At 39.9% G+C, this 19,243-nt stretch overlaps 1 protein-coding gene across 1 annotated transcript in view; it reads right to left on the reverse strand.

Moving 5' to 3' along the window:
* Positions 1-2,152: 2,152 nt before the first annotated feature.
* MORC1 (MORC family CW-type zinc finger 1) overlaps positions 2,153-19,243 on the reverse strand; it is a 175,511-nt gene continuing 158,420 nt past the window's right edge. The window contains exons 22-25 of the mRNA XM_032852629.1: positions 12,929-13,016; positions 11,306-11,359; positions 5,567-5,761; positions 2,153-2,290 (exon numbers count right to left, since the gene is read on the reverse strand). Of these exons, the coding sequence (XP_032708520.1) occupies positions 2,153-2,290; positions 5,567-5,761; positions 11,306-11,359; positions 12,929-13,016 (475 nt within the window). The remainder of the gene's footprint in view (positions 2,291-5,566; positions 5,762-11,305; positions 11,360-12,928; positions 13,017-19,243) is intronic.

Here is a 19,243-nt window from a genome sequence, read left to right on the forward strand (position 1 = left end):
CCTACCAAAACAATATGGGTCCAACATGAGAAAAGTTGAAACAATCAATGAAAATAGAATTTTTTTTTTTTTTTTTTTTTTTTTTTTTTTAGAACTTGGCCCAAATGTAAATAGGAATTTAACATGCTGTAACTGTGGCACTGCAGATCAGTGGGGAAGAGATTGGTTATTTGATGAATAGTTTGGGGACAATACTGTATCTATCTGGAAACACAAACAGTTAGGTTTTTAGCTTACTGCCTTCACCAAAATAAATTCTAGATGAATTAAAGATTTAACAATATAATGTTTAAAGTCATTGTAACAAAGTAAAATTTCTTTATAGTTTTAGCATTAGAATGTCCTCTCTAAATATGACTCAAAACCAGAAGGTATAAAGAAAAGTACATTAACCCTCCCACAATTTTTTAATCCCATATGGCTCAAAACACTATAACTTTTTTTTCAATAAAAAATTAGAAGAAAATAGCTGTAACACATATAATATAAAAAACATAATTTCCCTAATATAAAAATAGTTCCTATAAATTGGTAAGAAAATACTTACCACCAGGTCACCTGGGTGGCTCAGTCAGTTAAGCATCTACCTTCGTCTCAGGTCATGATTCCAGGGGCCTGGGATTGATCCCTGCGTTGAGCTCTCTGCCCAACTTCGAGTCTGTTCCTCCCTCTCCCTTTACACGCACCCCCCGCTCCAGCTATCTCAAATAAATACATAAAATCTTTAAAAAAAAAAACCACCAAATAGAAAAATGGGGAAAAAGCCAAATTTAAAAATTCAAATACATTTTAAACATGAAAAGATGCTCAATCTTACTTACAGCATAAAAAGTATACATTAAAACTACAAGGATATACCACTTTTCACCCACTTGGGTCAGCAAGATAAAAAATAGTTTGATAATTCACCAGGTAGCTGAAGGTGTGAGGAAACAGGCATTCATATGTTGCTGTGGGAATGTATATTAACAAAATTTTTATGCAGTACCACTGGGAACTATCTATTAATAATAAAATGCATATGTCCTCTGGCGCAGCAATTCATCTTCTGGGATTTATTTAACATATACCTGCATGTGTGAAATAAACATAGTTACAGAGATCTGCACATATAAACCCAAAAGAATGGGAAAAAAATCTAAGGGACCATCGATAAGAGATAATGAAAAGAAATTCTAGCATGTCCACAGAACAATAAGGAGCAGGGAAAGATAAAGAGGCTCTCCCTGTACTGATCCTGATATGGAATGATTGTGAAGGTATATTACCTGCAAAAATCAACAGAATCCTTTGGATGCCTTTACATTTATATTTATACCTGTATAATGACTTCTATGGTTTTATGTACACTGTTTTTGGATGGATGCACGAGTAACGGGTAAAAGCACACCTCTGGAGAGGAGTAACTGAGTGTCCACAGACAGATGAGGTGAAGACTCCCCACCATATCCCATCTCACACGTTCTGGATTTTTGTACTGTGTGTATGTATGTAAAATTAAAATTATACAATTCCACAAATATTAAATGCTTTATTGCTTTTGTCCAAAATGGCAGACACTGTCTAAACAAATAAAAATAATCAGTTACCCAGGAAAATACAAAAACAATTCTTACATATGTGTAATATGCATTCACATGATATGTAGAAGACGTGTACTTGTACTACAACTCAATGACAGAATTATCATATAAATTATATCTTACGGTTTTTGAGGATTTCTATTTTCTGCTTTACTGAGTATTGGCTGTCATGGAGAAAGGGCACATGGCCTTTCCGTTTCAACACAAGTTTTAAGAGGAGGTGATTCTGTAGTCCTTTGTACACTGATTTCGAAAGCCACTATTTCCTAGTTATTATAGTCTTCTAGTGAAAACAGAATTTAAGCCCAACTGACATCTCCGTCTTTCTTAGTAGCTTACATGGGAACTGGAGAACTCTGGGAACAGTTCCTGCCGCAACAGGATGAGATAGGGAACCAGACGGAGAATGTGTCAATTGTAAATCAGTCTCTAAAGTTCACTATCCCCTCAGGATTAAGCAGGACAAACCGTACACTAACGAGTACAAGGGGAAACACGTTTTGAAAAGAATCTTCATCTTATTAGCATTTTTAAAAGGGATTATCTTTTCTGACTTCTGATTTTGACTCTCAGTTCCTTTCTAAAGGGAGACCATGTCCGGCATCTGTAGTCACTTTATTTAAAGCTTTCTGGAAAAGGGGATTATCTTCTTGAAGCAAAGCTTCTAAGTACCTGTCAATCTGCTCCCGGTCTCCTGCTGGACTGCCCTAGAAAAGAGAATCAACGATCAGAGCAGGCCGGGAAGCTGCAGGCTGCACCCCTGTAATCCGGGCGGCCTTGGAACAGTCTTCCCTAGGGTTCCTGCAGCACAAAAACCCACCCTGGAATAATGCCTTTTGTCTTTTAATATGTTTTCACCTTTAACCTCATTTTATGTTCACAAGTGGTTAGGAACTTGGATCATTTTTTTTTTTTCCCTTCCTTAGTGGAGGTTAGTTCAACTGGCTTTCCTTCTATTTATTTATTTTTATTTATTTTTTTAAACATTTTATTTTTAATTATTATTTTAATTTAATTATTATTTTAATTTAATTATTATTTTAAACATTTTATTTATTTGACAGAGAGATTGAGAGAGACAGCGAGAGAGGCAACACAAGCAGAGGGAGTGGGAAATGGAGAAGCAGGACTCCTGCTGAGCAGGGAGCCCAATGTGGGGCTCAATCCCCAGGACCCTGGGATCATGACCTGAGCCAAAGGCAGACACTTAAGGACTGAGCCACCCAGGCGCCCCTACTTTTCCTTCTATTTAATTACTTGTCATATTCCTAAAGCCACCTGCCTCCATCTTGTCCTTCTCTGTTATAGGCTCTTGTCTCCCCATTAAAAAAAAAATTTTTTTATTCTTTTAAAGATTTTATTTATTTATTTGTCAGACAGACAGAGAAAGAAAAAGAGAGAATGCACAAACAGGAGGAATGGAAGGCAGAGGGAGAAACAGACTCCCCACTTAGCAAGGAGCCTGAAGCGGGGCTCGAAAGTCCATGACTCTTTAGCCTTATATGAAAAACAGATGAGTAAGAAGATTTTGACTTCTCTGTCACTCCTCTTCTCTCTGCAGCATCTTTTTCCCCAGCCCTGGGCTTGCTGCTCTCATCTGTCTCTTTTTCTCTCCTTTTCCCCAGTTCTCTGTTTGGGCAATTTCATACTGTCCTTCCCTGGGCTGCTTAATTCATGAACAGCGGGACAAATGCTCCCTCTTCACAGACTTAAATCTCACTCCCTCAAGCCGAGCCATGGGCTCAACCTGCTCTCTAACTTGGGCTGATGGATACAAGAATTTTTCAGAAAGGACCTTTCAGAAACAATTCCAGTTTTATGATTGTTCCCAGTCCGTGTCTGACACCACCCTCCTAGCTTCTTCCAGAAGAAGGAGGTCCCATTCTTCTAATGGGTCCCCTGGTCCCATTAACTGTGCTCAGTCCCTCTGCCCTAGGCTTCAGACAAGGCTGGACTATACTAAGTCCCAGCTTTGGACTGGGGCCCCATCCCTAGAAATAAACTCACCTGATAGTCATGTTCACCTAGATTTTCAAATAGTCCCTGGCCCAGAGGAATGCCCTACGTGACCCCTTCTGAGACCCTGACAACTCTCCATCTGTTAGGCCGAGTCTAATCTTTTGGCTCTGCTCTATGCCTGGCAAACCAGGCTTCCTTCCAGGACTTCAGGCTGGCCTGCTCGGTCCCTCAGCCTTTTCATGGGCCTGCTCGGTCCCTCAGCTTTGGGGCCACCTCGTCTCTTGAGTCTACTCTATGCCAGTGCAGTTGTTCTGGTGATCAGAGGCAGTGGAAATCGAAATTTCAAGTCAAGCAGGAGAGTAAATCTATTTGGGCAAGGAATCCTTTGAGTCCCTCTCCAATGATACCAGACGAAGCATTTCATATATTCTGCGGGCTCAAGCCCCTTTGCCTCCTTCAAACTTCGTGAATGAAACAAATTAGTAGAATTCCTCTGGCTACTGTGTGGGAAACCCAGGGGTTTGGCAAAGAAAGAAGAGTAAATAATTATTCTTTCATGTTTTTCTCCTCGCCACACATAGATTATTTTGAAAACCAATAATTTTCATGAACTTTTTAAAAAATTTATTCATTTGAGAGAGAGAGAGAGAGAGATGGCATAAGCAGGAGGGGAGATGGGCAGAGAGAGAGAGAGAGGGAGAAGCAGGCTCTCGGCCGAGCAGGGAGCCTAAAGCAAGGCTCGATCCCAGGACCCTGGGATCATGACCTGGGCCAAAGGCAGATGCTTAACTGACTGAGCCACCCAGATGCCCCATATGAACTTTTTTGATAGAGAGTAGTATTTGATTTTTATGACATAGAATGTCTTTGGTCTCTCGAGTTTTTGTTTGTTAAAACCATCATTACTGAAACTGTACAACGGTGCCAGGCTCCATACCAGATCTTTCACACGTAAAAACATCTGCCACCCTTTACAGCCAAGAGAACCACAAGAACTGTTGCCTAGGCCACCCACAGTGCGGGGTGGGGATGGGGAGGTAGTATCTTTTTTGGCTGTATACTTAAATTAAGCAAAAAATATTTTCTGAATTTCATTTTGTATTTAATAATATAACGGAAATTCCAAAGAACCCAAAAGATGTATATTTGAGGAATGGATCCACCTTGAAATGTTCACAGCTGACTGGAACCCAGGTGGCCTGGCTTCAAAGCCCACGCTCATCACATCCTATCCTGATGTGTGCGCATTTCCCCGACCCCCCTTCCTGGGCAAGGTAACCCTCCATTCAGTCAGGGCTCTCTGTGGGGCACTCAGCTCCTGCCCTCTCACTTTGAAAGACACAGGAAGGCCCTATCTCCTGTCCCAGCCTCAGGGCCTATGTCTGAGTACAAAACACCATGTACTTCCTAGGCTCACTGTTGATTTCTCAATTTATTTCTGCCAACTATGGAAAGACTCTTCAACCATGGCCATACATATTTTAATTTTTTTATGTATTCCATCCTGAATTTCTATATGCTGTAGAGAGAGGATGGACCTTCCCTCATTAGCCCAAACCATCACAGGAGCCCTGTTCTGTATGTGTTCGTCTAACCAAACAAGATGAACAGCATACTCACACAATGTTTCCTGACCTCTCTAACCTCTCCTTGGAGATGAGAAGAGTCCATTCTTAATTATGTATTGAGATAAAATTTAAAATATTTTGCTGTCTGATAAAATTAGAAAAAAAATCCTACTGAAAATACACTATTGAGGGGACAGGGTTCATTAAACTCTACCAAAAGCACAAGCAAAGTTTCTGATTTTTGTAAGAGAAAAAAATAACAGACCTTTAAAAAATGTTCTCATATATACTTTTGAAGCTTATTTATTTACAATTTCAATATTCCTGTAGGGAGAGTAAGGGCTACATAAAGTGACCCGTCCAAAGCCTGTAAGTGGATGATGAGGGCAGGAGAGGAAGTAGCTCAGTGCTCTCTCCACAAAGTATATTTCCACTACTCCAAATTTTGTTACTTACCAGCTGGAGTTTCTGCAATAGTACTGTCAGTTTTACCCGAAGATTATTCAGTTTATCTTCAGTAATTTTTCTTTTTTCTTCACATTGTCCCAGAGATACTTCATTAGCCACTCCTCTTCGATTTGCATCATAGATAATGGACTGCATTTTTCTCTTTAGTTCTCTTTCATATTGGACCATGTAAACATTCTTGATCTGGGAATGTTTTTAAAAACAGTTTTAGTATATTTTTCAAGTATTACTTTTCCCCCTAATGTCAGAAAGTGATTTCATATTCCAGGTCTGCACATATGTACAAAGTGTCAACTCTACACCTGTGTACTACAGGTGGTCAAAATTTAAGACCATGACACCCTGAAGGAACTTGCCATGTGATGGAAGACGGAGAGAGAGAAGGAAAAACGTCCAATACTCTATTAACTATGAGGATGGGAGAGGCACACCAAAGGGAGCTTGGACACCCTTGCTTTGAAAGGGAAAAAGAATCCAGTCATGGTTGAATCTGTCTGCCCACCAGTGATACCAGAGTATTGAAGGCACAAAGGGGGCAGCTGGTGGTGCCCGTTACCCCTCTCCACAGCACCGGAACTCACAGGCAATGACAGAATGGCTGGCCATGCAGGGCTTTACTGGCAGATGATGGTGTGTTATTTAGAACTTATGTCTGTAGCAGTTGAAAAGCAGAGAATCTACAATCAGAGGAATTCCTGTTCTGTTATTCTCTTTGGGTTCCTTGTCCTGATGCAGAGAATGGTCACTGATGTACACATGTGACCCTTGCAAATTCAAGAGTCTTAATTATTTCCCAAGACTTCATATTGTGAACGAGGCACTCACAACGTAGAAAAGGGAATGGAGAGGCCAAATGCTCCAATTTCAAAATAATGTGAATTGCTTGGGTCAACATTTGGAGAGGGCAGGGGATATTCTGAGAAAAGAGATACAGAGCAAATCTTGTTTTGATCCACATTTGAAGGTTTCTGTAAGGAGATTTCCGTGTTCTGGTAATGACGGGGTTCCCAGGAAAACTGTAAGGTGGTCTCATTTGTCTCATTTGTCTTCTGGGTTTACCCTTCTCCTCCCCACCGCCCCCTCCACCACAGTCACTGCAGACCCATCCCAGATACTGTCTACATTAACCCCTATAAGTACTCATTGCCTCGTGTATTTCTCCTTTTTATAAAATCCTTTAAACAAACAAAACCCCTTAAATATACTGAATTCTCCTTAACATTAACTAACCTCCTCCTAAAACCAAGGCACTGAATTTTGTAGTAGGTGATACGAAGATATATAAGATCCAGATCAACTATAGAATGAGATAATACAAGCGTGCAAATATCACGTCTTATGGGAGAAGGTGCATGGTGCCCCAAGTGAGGCACAGATTATCATTAGAGTATGGATTCTTCATTAAAGATCATTAAGATACTTAAAGTAATTGACATGGATTAGTATCAGTAACTTACCTTCCAATTATTTATGCTTTTTTTTTAAAACAAGATATTTATTTATTTATTTATTTGAGAGGGGGAGGAGTTGGGTCAATAATTCAACTCAGCCAGAATAAGGAGGACAGGGTCCCAGGTGGCTCAGATGTCACCAGTCATGCAGAGTTCCTGGTGTTCAGAGCTCTAGAACTTCATGGCTTTTGCCATCTGAATAATAGCCTAGGGAACACTTTTTTTTTTTTAAGATTTTATTTATTTGACAGACAGAGATCACAAGTAGGCAGAGAGGCAAGCAGAGAGAGAGAGAGAGGAGGAAGCAGGCTCCCCGATAAGCAGAAAGCCCAATGTGGGGCTCAATCCCAGGACCCTGAGATGATGACCTGAGCCGAAGGCAGAGGCCCCAACCCACTGAGCCACCCAGGTGCCCCAACTTTTTGATAAAAGCGGTAGTAGTAAGAAGACAAACCAAGTAAAATTAAAAAGAAATCCGAAATGCTTATCAGCAATAAAAGGAACATACTATTGATAACACTTGAATGGATGTGAAGGGTGGTATGCTATGTGAATATAGCGGATCAGAAAGTGACACATACTATATGAATCCATCTCTATAGCATGACTGAACAGACAAAATGATAGAGATGGAGAACAGATGAGCATCTGTCTGGGGTTAGGGTGCTTGTGTGTGTATGTGTAGTGTGACTTTAAAGGAGAGAAAAGGGAGATCTCTGTGGCGATGGGAGTCTGGATCCTGGTTTTGATGGTGGTTACACAAATCCACGTACATGGATAAAATGAGACACATATTTCACCAACTTCAATTTTGTTGTTTCGATATTCTACTATAATTATACCATTATGTAAGACATAAGCATTGGGGAAAATGGAAAGGTACCTGAGACCTCTCTACTATTCTATAATTTCCCATGTACCTAGAATTATTTCACAGTAAAAAGTTCAGAAGATAACACTGTTCGTACAGTACAACATTAGGAATGTTTATATAGCACACTGCATTCAAGGTCATACTTAGTCTCTCAAAGTTCGGTTTTGTAATCAAGCAAACTATATTTCCTTCAAATACCACCAGCCATCCAGTTTCCTGATTTATTCTTTTCCCTTTCTAAACTAACATTTTCAGGAGGTTTCTATAAAAGGTAGCAATTCTGAGAACTTTCAAGGCCCAATGTAAAAGAACTTCCGGTTGTATTAACGTTTTAATTAGGAGGAGTAGAGAATTGTAACAATATGAGAGGCTTAGTTCTGCTGGTTAAACCTACTCTTGTAGAGGTATTTGAGGCAGATCAAAAATGGAACCTTTCCAAACTCCATTAATTCAGAACAGAATTAGGATTTGAAAGAAAGGATATTCAACTGAGATTTTAATTTTCTGCCTTGAATTTAAAAAGTCAGAGTTCTAGCAGCTCTGGAGCTCCAGAATCCTAACAAGTTAGCACAAAGGAAGGCTGGCTTACAAGATCTGTAGATTTTGTACTCTCCTTTTAGGTACCTGACATGTGAGTGTTTATGTGGGCCAGCAGAAACAATCAAATTTGATTTAGTGTACAAGTGGTAGGGTCTAGATGCATTCAAAAGTACTGATTGAATGCTGGTAGGATACAGAGTTTGAGAAGGGAGAATTGTTAACTTTGAGGATTCTATAATCTAGTTAAGGGGAAAATAAAATATAAGAAACTACAATACAAGGCAGAAAATTTAATTAATGCTAAAAAAAAAGTTTTAAATTTCTCTCAGAACACAGAAAATCAAGATTAAGTTCACAGGGACAGACTGAGGAAGACCTGAAGTGGAAGGTGGCGGACCAGACCCAACACTGGGTGGGCAGGATTTCAATAGGTCAACTGCAGACTGGGAGAGTAGACAAGAGTGTCCTGGGGGACAGCATGGGGAAAGGTTCAGAGGCAGGCTAGTTGGGTAGACTGGAGCAATTACATTTCGGATAGGGCAAATGGTTTATGAGAGGAAAGAATAAAGATGGTGGTTCCAGCCAAGTTGTGTACAATTACCTATGTGCTCATAAACCATCTACTACTAACTACTACTAACAACTAACCAGGGCAAGGTGACCAAAGATATCTGTGACTTATCAAGGGTCCTCCTGTGCTTTGATGTAGCTGTCTTTTTTAAAAGTATACAGCTTAAATGAAGTTGCATAGATCTGTCCTTGGATTTCAAAAAATGATTATAAGAGTTTTTATAACCACCCACTTAAAACTACCAATCGGTAATAAAGTCCTAATGACCAAGCAGTTTCATATTGGGGAAGGCATGATCACAAATGTTCTGTATTTTGCTTGCAACATCTCTGTTTCAACAGGAGGTCCCGGTCTCCTAACTGTTTATCTTGCTTTGATTCTTTGATTCCTACTTGCCCTAAACATTAAGAGGATTCTACTCATCATTTCTGCTAACACTGTTCACCTGCATAAATACTTACCTTATTCAGTCTGGTCTCTAAAACGCAACAACAACGTGGCTCCATTACTGATCATATAGATAGCAGAAAAATACCATTTAGAAACAGACATGAAAGACATACATAAGCCTGGATGAACTAAGGTGTGTGACAAACTAATTCTTCGCAAATTTCTAAGTTTCATGATGTTAAATATTTAAGTCAGAGATCCCTAACCACTAAATGAAGATCTCTGGGAAGATCCAGGAGCCTTACTGGTAACTCTTGGAGCTGGCTGCCATAGACCTCCAGTTGGGACAATTCTTGGCAAGACACTAAACAACCTGCCCACGATGCACCACTCCCCCATTCCACTGTGAGCACCCCCCCGCCATATGTATCTCATCATGCAACATCAAGGTCTCTAAGTAAGTAAACAATAAATCTTTTACACCAAAAGGCTGAGAAGCTGTTGTATACATATGGCAATTAACACATGCAGACCCTGTCACAGGATGAAGGAGGACAGCCTGGACAAGGGTGAGATGGAAGACAGTGATGCAGAGAACAAGCTTGGAGTGGCACAAATCTGGGTTCCAATCCTGAATCTGTTACTCACTTGCATCACGACACTGGACTATTACCTTGCTGACTCTCTCATTCCTCACGGCTAACATAAAGATAATGGCATTGACCTCCCGAGGTTGTGAGGGTTAATGAGGTACTGGCTTATATAAAAGGTCTAGGCTAGTGCCTACATCTACTGGCTCTTGACCAATCTCTGCTTTACATTCATGGATTAAAATAATACAGAGCTAGAAATAGGATCAAAAATATATTGAATGAAAACTTTGTCCTGCAATCTAGTTAGGAAATGTGGTCAAGCACATCTTCAGCCTGAAAATGTTCGGAGACTCCTTTTCAACAGACACAATTCAGAAAATAAACTCGCTCTTCAGTTGAACAATGATGGGAAACCTTCATTTCCAGATGTTTATCACAGTCCAGTAGGCATTCACTCAGAAACATCAGAGGCAAATATATCAACAAGGGTGTGAAATTTAGGCACATCCTACACTCCAAATACTTTGTGAGGCAGCCTTTCTAAGGAGGAGTCTGGTTTAGGTTCTGATCTCCATCTCAAGTGTGTCTGGTCATAGGTCTTCAGGAACTGACTTCGAAATTCTATTTCACTTATGAAACAAGAATATCCAAATATACTCCATTCCCTACAAAAGAGATGAGGCACTGCCTTTCCTTCTGTTTCTGCTTCCCATGATTCCAGGGGTCAACCTGCACCTCGTAGTCTTTAAGGTTTACAGGTCATTATGACAGTTTTCCAGAAGATGGCTATAAGCATAAGTACTTTTAGTAGTATTGTTTTTATAACTACTTTTGTAATGGAAAAATCATAAACTTATAAAAACTGTTGACAGGATCCTAAAAAACAAAAAACAAACCAAAACAAAACAAAACAAAACAAAACAAACAAACAAGCAAACCCTAGAGATATCAAATTGTTCAAAATAATTAAAAACTCTAATCTGCAAATGTTTTCTAGTTTAGTCCAGTGTCTCAAGGACTTAATCTATTTCTTAAAGACAGCAAACTTCATGTATTCTGTTCAAAATATAGTCCTACTCCCAATGTTTCATGAGCTTTCTGCTGTGGAAACATTTGCATTTTCAAATTCAAAAAGATGTTGGTTTGTGACATCTGATATGCTACACATTAATCTTAGTCTTGATAAGAGAATGCAAATTTGATTTCCTTCCAAACCTAACATTTGGAAATGTATATTATTTCTCCTTTGGAATATGGGATCATTTAGAATATAAATGACTACATTTATATTAAAAAAAAAAAGCTTACCTGGTTGAAGCACATTCTCAGCTTTCTATTTGTCTGCTCTGGGCATTGCTCCAGCTGTTTTGTAAATGATAATGGAACAGGATATTAACTTTTAGAGAATGAGCTGTTTACAACGGAGTTCTAACATGAGAAGTATCTAATATAAAAAATCATCAAAGCCTAGAACTGGCCAACACTGGTATTGTGGGTCTTTTAAGCTTGGGTCTAATTAAATTAATCAACTAAAGTATACTAAAGAGAGTAAGGCAGTTTACATAATTAATAAACAACATGGTTAAACAATTACAGAAGAAAAAAACGAGAAGGCAGAGTAAATGGCAAAGATTATTTAAGAGGAAGTCAAGGAGGTGGTTGGAGTCTGGATCTTCTAAATGGGAACATCACGGAAAGAGACTGGGTAGTCACTGGCATACAGTATTGATAGTATTTAAAGTCATAGACTCGTCAAGGTCACCCAGAAACAGCACTTAACAGAAAGAAGAAACGGGCCCAGGAATGGGCCCTCAGATGTGCCAACATTTAGAAACCAAAGAGAGAAGGAACTGAGTTGCCAGCAGAAAAGATGGGAGGAAGAAAAGCAACAAAATGCTAAGTGTGTTTTCGTGGAAATGACACAAAGAAAGTAGTTTAAGAAGGAAAAAAGTGGCCAGCTGGATTGGTCTCTCAGAGGTCAGATAAGAGTGACCGCTGCATTTGTCAACTCAGTGGTCACTGGTGGCCTCATGAGACAGTCCCAGTGAAGTACCAGAGTCAGAAACCTGGCGGGGGCTGGGGTGGGATAGGGAGGAGGATGAGGTAAGGGTAGGAAGGTGTGGGAGCAGAAACAATAGTTATACATTAGAAAATTAAGGGTTTCTTCCCAGGATCTTACTAAGGTATATGGCACCTCTGTCAAATTATTTGGTGCTCTTTTCACTAATAGCCTTTCCATGTATATCCACCTTTTCCATAAGCAATGCTGTGCATGAAGTCAGAGAAGGCATCCTCCCACCCTCCCATACCCCAAGGTTCTTCTGAGCTCCAGGGAGCAGCTTCTGGAAGCCTCAGGCCTGCATAGCTCACTCAACCTCACCACACCCTGCAGTGACTTAGCGGCTGGGGGACAACCCAAATGAGGCCAGACAGCTGGACCAAGTCTTCCTTCTAATCATATATGGCACTATCTCTGAAAGGAGATTTGGTAAATAGAGTTTTCCTCATCTTTCCCTATGATATGTTAGTGATTTTAGTCAGACTAGAGCTCTGCACACCTGACGTGGTTGATCCACCCAAACCTCACCTCAGCCCCCCATAAAGCATGGCTGAGGAAATGTATCCAAGCAACAGAAACTCTATTTTTGGTGTCATGGAGGGAAGTCAGGGACCATGTCCTGTTTCTTTTCATCTCCGCAACTCTCTGTTCTTGGTCTGTAAGATCTTCTCCAAGTTCAACAGAACTTTGGCCACACTGGTTTTAAATGCAGTTTTCATTCTGAGTCATCCATTTGGTATAAAGATCCCCATCTTCATTCCCTTACACCATTCTAGGTCCTCTTCCCAGTGACACTTTACCATGTGTCTGCAATGAAGATTAAGTTTGGGCTATTCTGTCATGCCCTCCAAGTTCCAGTAAAGCCAGCTTACCTCAAAACTTGCCGCAAGTTCCTCGACAGATGTGTAGCCAAATTCTGATGGTAGCTGATACTCAGGGAAAAAGTATAGAAGAATCTCCCTAGGAATATGAGCAGAGTGGAGATGGTGATATACTGGGAACGGGGACGCAGCACTCACCTGTCAGAACTGCTGGGGATTAAACACTTGCCAGAGATGAACATTCAAGCCCACCAAATTGTTTTTAGCACTGTCATCAGAGTCCTCCTCAAAAAGCATAGACTGTGGGGAAAAGGAAGTGGGTGTGGCTATAAAAAAGCAACAGGAAGAATCCTCACGGTGATGGCACTGTTCTATATCTTGACCGTATCAATGCCGACATCTTGTGATAGCGTTACCACTGGGAGAAAGTAGGTAAAGGATACAGGACATCTCTGTTATTTCTTCTAACTGCCTGTGAACTTACACTTACCTTAAAATTAAAAGTTTATTTTAAAAAGAAAGGAAGAAAGAAAGTAGGAAGAAAGGAAAGGAAAGGAAGGAAAGGGAAGGGAAGGGAGGGGAGGAAGGGGAAGGGGAAGGGGAAAGGGGAAGAGGAAGGGAAGGAGAAGAGAAGGGAAGGGAGGGAGGAAGGAAGCAAGAAAAAAGGATGAGAGGAAGAGAGTGAGAGAGAGGAAGGAAGGCAGGCAGGGCTCACAATGCCCATCCATAATCAAGCAGTCCAGGAAAGCACTGTACCTCCTTGAGTATGTCCTTGAGGAAAACTTAGCATTGCAAAGATCTTGGAGGAAAGACACTGTCTCCTGACTTTTTTGTTCCCCTATGAAAACCAAAGACCTCAATTCTCCAGGGTAGTTCCTTTCATCCAGGGCTCTGCAACTACTCTTAGGAATCACATGTGGACTCTGTTCTTTCCAAACAGTAATTGGCCATTGTTCTGACAGGTGCTTCATTTTGCCAAGAGGCAGTAGCGCCCCACATTTGTAGGGTGACAGCTTGTCTAGGATTAGTCACCCAGATGATGCATATTTCATCCCTGGGAGAACGTGAAGTTTAGAAATTTATAGCTACTCTATCTTAAAAGTATATAGAGTGTTTTTGTGGTGAAGGGGTCTAAGAACCTCATGTATATTATCCAAGGGATTTATAAAACTTTTCAGTTGTAAAATGATATGGCACACAAAAGATAAAATAGCTGTTCCTTACATAATTTACGTTCTAGTTTTTTAAGAATATGATGTTTTAATATTCATTTATAGTTTCAAAATTCAATCCAAATGTTAAAATACTCAGCACTGCAAAACATGAAACACACACATACACACACGTGCACGTGCATGCTCCCCAGAATTATTCACCCAGTTAGTAAGAAGGGGAGTGGGTTCTGGGTGTTTGAGATGAGCGGAAATCAAATGGGATGGAAAACAAAGCTACAAGTGGTGCCCTGAGGAAGGGACCTGAAGTCACCACTAGGGCTGGTTTGGTAGAGCAGAAGGTTGGTGATCTTTTTTTTTTTTTTTTTAAGATTTTTTATTTATTTGACAGACAGAGATCACAAGCAGGCAGAGAGAGAGGAGGAAGCAGGCTCCCCGCTGAGCAGAGAGCCCGATGCAGGGCTTGATCCCAGGATACTGGGGTCATGGCCTGAGCCGAAGGGAAAGATTTAAACCACTGAGCCACCCAGGTGCCCTTGTGGGTGATCTTTTACACAAACCTGCCCCCTCCAAATCCAGCCTCCCTTCTCCCAACACAGGGTTTGAGCCTCTCCTGAGCACCAGTCCTTGTCATGGTGGGTATAAACGCTTCTGGGTTTAGACTGAGCAAATCAACAATCTTCCGAGGAGGGGCTTCCAGAAAAGCAAATTTCTTTTAAGATTTTATTTATTTGAGAGAGAGAGAGCACCAGAAGGGGGAGGGTCAGAGAGAGAAGCAGACTCTCCACTGAGTGGGGAGCCTGATGAGGGACTCGATCCCAGGACTCCAGGATCATGACCTGAGCCAAAGGCAGATGCTTAACCAACTGAGCCACCCAAGTGCCCTTTTACTCCCCAGTCCTATTCCCTCCTCAACAGAGTAGTTTTTTCTTAAGAAAAATCTTTTACTTGGGTTAATACAGCTTCATTATCTCTAGACATGAGAAAGGAAACACAGAAGTACCTGGTCATCCAGCTGCTGTTTTTAAAAACAGCATATAAATATAAATAAATACATAAACAAATATATATTTATTTATATAAAATATACATTATATATTATATATTAATATATATTTATTTATATATTTATATATAAATATTTTATTTATTAAAATTAAAATTGATATTTTATTTATATTTATATATAAATATTAATAAGAATAAATATATAAATTAACCTAGTTAATAAACTTGGTCTTGGCTAAGAAAAAGAGCCTCTTACTTGAGGTAGATTAAAACTCTCTTCTCCAACCCAGTGAAAGAGAAAGGTGAAGATGAACAAAAATGGCATAGCTTCATTTCCTAAAACCAGGAATCAGATCACGTTTTTTGACAGACCTCAATTGCTAGTATATTTACTTTTGTGGGCTTTTCTCTTGCTTCCGTAACTGGCAGCCACCTGTAATGAGGGACTTTCTTTTACAAACTTATTTTTGATACTTTTAAAATTTAAGCTAACACAAAGTATGTTTTCACAAAGAGTTGAAATAAATGAAGTCTGCCTTATTGTCAAGTTTACATACACAGCAATGAACTGAAACAAGGCATCCTAGGATTAGCAATTCAAAGCAAGGACTATGAGACTGCCAGGATTGAAATTCTAGCTTTACCACCTAAGAGTTGTGTAATGGTGGGCAAGTTACTCAACTTCTACAGACCTCAATTTTCTCTTCTGTAAAATGGGGATAATAAAAGTCTATTTACAGGGCTGTTGAAAGGTTTAAGTGAGTTACCATTTGCAAAGTCCTTAGGGCAGTGCCTGGCACACAAGAAGTACACAATAAATATGTATTATTCTCATTACTATTGAGCGTGACTTGAGATTTAATACTCCAATATTAGGACCATATTATACAATTTAACAGTCTGGATCTCAGTTTAGCTCATCTACCTCTGGCTTAATACAACTCAGTCATCCCCATAATCTGAAAATATTTTAACATCAGCAATAATATTCACTGCATTTTTCATTAATCCCTCTCAACTTTATTAAAAGTATCTTTTGAGGAGCCCTTGGGTGGCTTAATCGGTTAAGCGTCACACTCCTGATTTCAGCTCAGGTCTTGGTCTCAAGATCTTGAGTTTAAGCCTTGCAGTGGGGTCTATACTGGCATGGAGACTAAGAAAAAAAAAGTATTCTTTGAATACCTACTAATACATGCTAGACACGGTGTGGAAAATCCAACCTGTTTTCAAAGATGTTACTATATTTGGGGATTAAATAAACTAATACACATAAAACAAAAAGCAATATAAGTCCAAAAACACTAAACTGAGCATAATCAGGTAATAGAAAGGAACAATGAAAACTAGTATTTTTATTAATTTATTCCATTAACATGTAATAAAAAGAAATGTCCAGACTCCGTGGCACTGTGGAAAGGGATAAGGATGAGGTCAGGTCCAGAATGAACCATGTGGAGGGAAAGGGTTCCATCGACTCTTTGGCAGGTGACAAGGAAGGCAAATCTGGTGAGCAATGGTCACTGTAAAGCACATGGAACCCTCCACATTCTACACAATCCACCACAGTCCTCATGCCCTGAGACATGTGAAGTCTAGTTAACACAAGCAATAACACGTGGACCAGATACAGAATATCACAGTACAGGGGGTAAGAAAAACAAAGACAAGAACTAGTGAAATGTGAGAAAACATACTACATGTTGCTAAAGGCAAGAGAGAAGATTGATAAATGTAGAACTCATTTTGTTCCAGTTAAGCTTTGTGTTCTGCACAATTCTTTTCCCACTTAATATTTTTGTAAAACAATCACCACAAAAAAAATTCAAGCTGGTAATGAGAGCTGATTTATTAATACATTTGGCTTTCAGAGTGTTCAGTTGATAATAGCATGATGATTTCAAGCACCAAAGATTCTACATGTTCATTAGGGAGATGGTTTCTGGGAAATTTTAATTTTCTAGGGATGCCTAATTATAGAAGTGAATGTACTTTAAAGTCTTAGTACACTAAATCACATTATCCCCTTTTTGATCACATGTAACATTAAAATTAATAGTAATGATATACTTAAATGCAGAACAAAGATGAACCAAGGAAAAAATAAGGAGAAAGATGAAACACAGCGGCACACCCAAACTCTGTTCCAACGCAACCAGATCTCAGTGTGGAGAGCTGTGAAGGGTGTGTGTGTGTGTATGTGTGTGTGTGTGTGATAAAATGTGTACATGTATACATACACACACTTATGTGTATATATATACATATACACATTTCTGTATGTATATGTATATGCACCTGTGTCTATGTGTATACAATGGTGAAGAGCACAAGATGACAAAGCAGGGAGCCATAGCTTAAACCCAGCCCTGTCCTAGTTGTTGTGTAATTGTGACTTTGAGTGTGTTAGTTTCTCTAAGCTTCCAAATCTCGTAAACTTGTGGGAGTAAGGAGCTAATATATACAAGATACTTGGGTGAGCCTAAAATATAGTAACAGCTCAAAAATGATAGCTACTATTATCAAGAAACAATAAGCCAATCATTGGACATGGGGTCATCTCCATACATTTTTAGTCACATGCACACATTTACTGATATATACAGACACGTTCTTATATATAATTTATTACACACCACCCAGTCTTAGTGCTCAGTTGACATGCCTGAATGTTGGAACCAGGAAGGAACAAACCAGGATTCAAATTTATGGTTAACCAACTTCAAAATTGCAGAGCTTACATATTACTTCTGGACAAATACTGACAGAACTGGTTGGAGAATCTCATTCTTGAGGGACTGGACCATGGATCACGACAGTGTAAGACTGACTGACCATCCAGGTCACTGGACAAGTGGCCTTTTCAACCTTGTAATATCTGTACAACACCCTGCGGCCTGGACTGCTTCCATCCCATTACCAGGCTAATGGAGGCCTTCCAGCTCAGGTGCCAAGCAGATTAAGTGGTCAAAACTCAAGTGTTCAACTGGTATTTACCCTAAAGATACAAATGTAGTGATCCAAAGGGGCACGTGCACCCAAATGTTTATAGCAGCAATGTCCACAACAGCCAAACTATGGAAAGAGCCTAGATGTCCATCAACAGATGAATGGATAAAGAAGATGTGGTGTATATATACAATGGAATACTATGCAGCTATCAAAAGAAATGAAATCTTGCCATTTGCAATGACGTGGATGGAACTAGATGGTATTATGCTGAGTGAAACAAGTCAATCAGAGAAAGACAATTATCATATCATCTCTCTGATATGAGGAATTTGAGAGGCAGGGTGGGAGGTTGTGGAGGGGGTAGGAAAGATAAAAAGAAACAAGATGGGATCAGGAGAGAGACAAACCATGAGAGACTCTTAATCTCAGGAAACAGACTGAGGGTTGCTGGGGGATTGGGGGTAGGGATAGGGTAGCTGGGTGATGGACACTAGGGAGGGTATGTGCTATGGTGGGTGCTGTGAAATGTGTAAGCCTGATGATTCACAGACCTATACCTCTAGGGCAAATAATGCATTATATGTTAATAAAAAAGATATGTATCTCACACTAAATATATACTATCAGTAACACACACACACAAACAAGCAAAAACAACTTAATTGTTCATAAATGTAGTACTCTGGCTTTATTTCTTGGCCAACAACTTATCTCTGAATCCCTGGTATCATTAGTGAAGATGTGCCCCAATGCAAAGTCCAAGCAGATCTGCCTACTATAAACCAAGAGTTCCTTCTCTTTTTTCCTAGGGCAGGACAGATGCTAGGAGTGTGTTTCTAAGGGATAGGGGTGACCTTCATGCCCATGTATGCAGAGCCTCGCAACCCTGGCTGTTGCTGCAGAAATTTCCATAAAGCCTATGACTTTGTAGAATTGAGTTCAAGTCTTAGAGTGGTTTGCAGTCTCCTTTCACACACAAGACCAAAGCCTGGGCCTGAGTCGAGTTGTAGCTCCATATATGGATGCCCCACCACTACCTTTCTCTTTGCCAACTTTCTAATTCCATTCTTTGCCAACTCTCTTCTTCAGGAAGTTTTTGCAGTCATTCATCGATCAGAAAGTCAAAGTCACTGTCCTCATGAAAAATACTATTCTAGCCAGGACATGTGGTGTGTTTGCCTTACCCGAAAGCCTCTTACTTTACAAGGCAGACCACTCTAGGCTATGAACCCTAACC

This window comes from Lontra canadensis, unplaced genomic scaffold (assembly GCF_010015895.1).
Source record: "Lontra canadensis isolate GAN:19392208 unplaced genomic scaffold, GSC_riverotter_1.0 scaffold6, whole genome shotgun sequence".
Lineage (NCBI taxonomy): Eukaryota > Metazoa > Chordata > Mammalia > Carnivora > Mustelidae > Lontra > Lontra canadensis.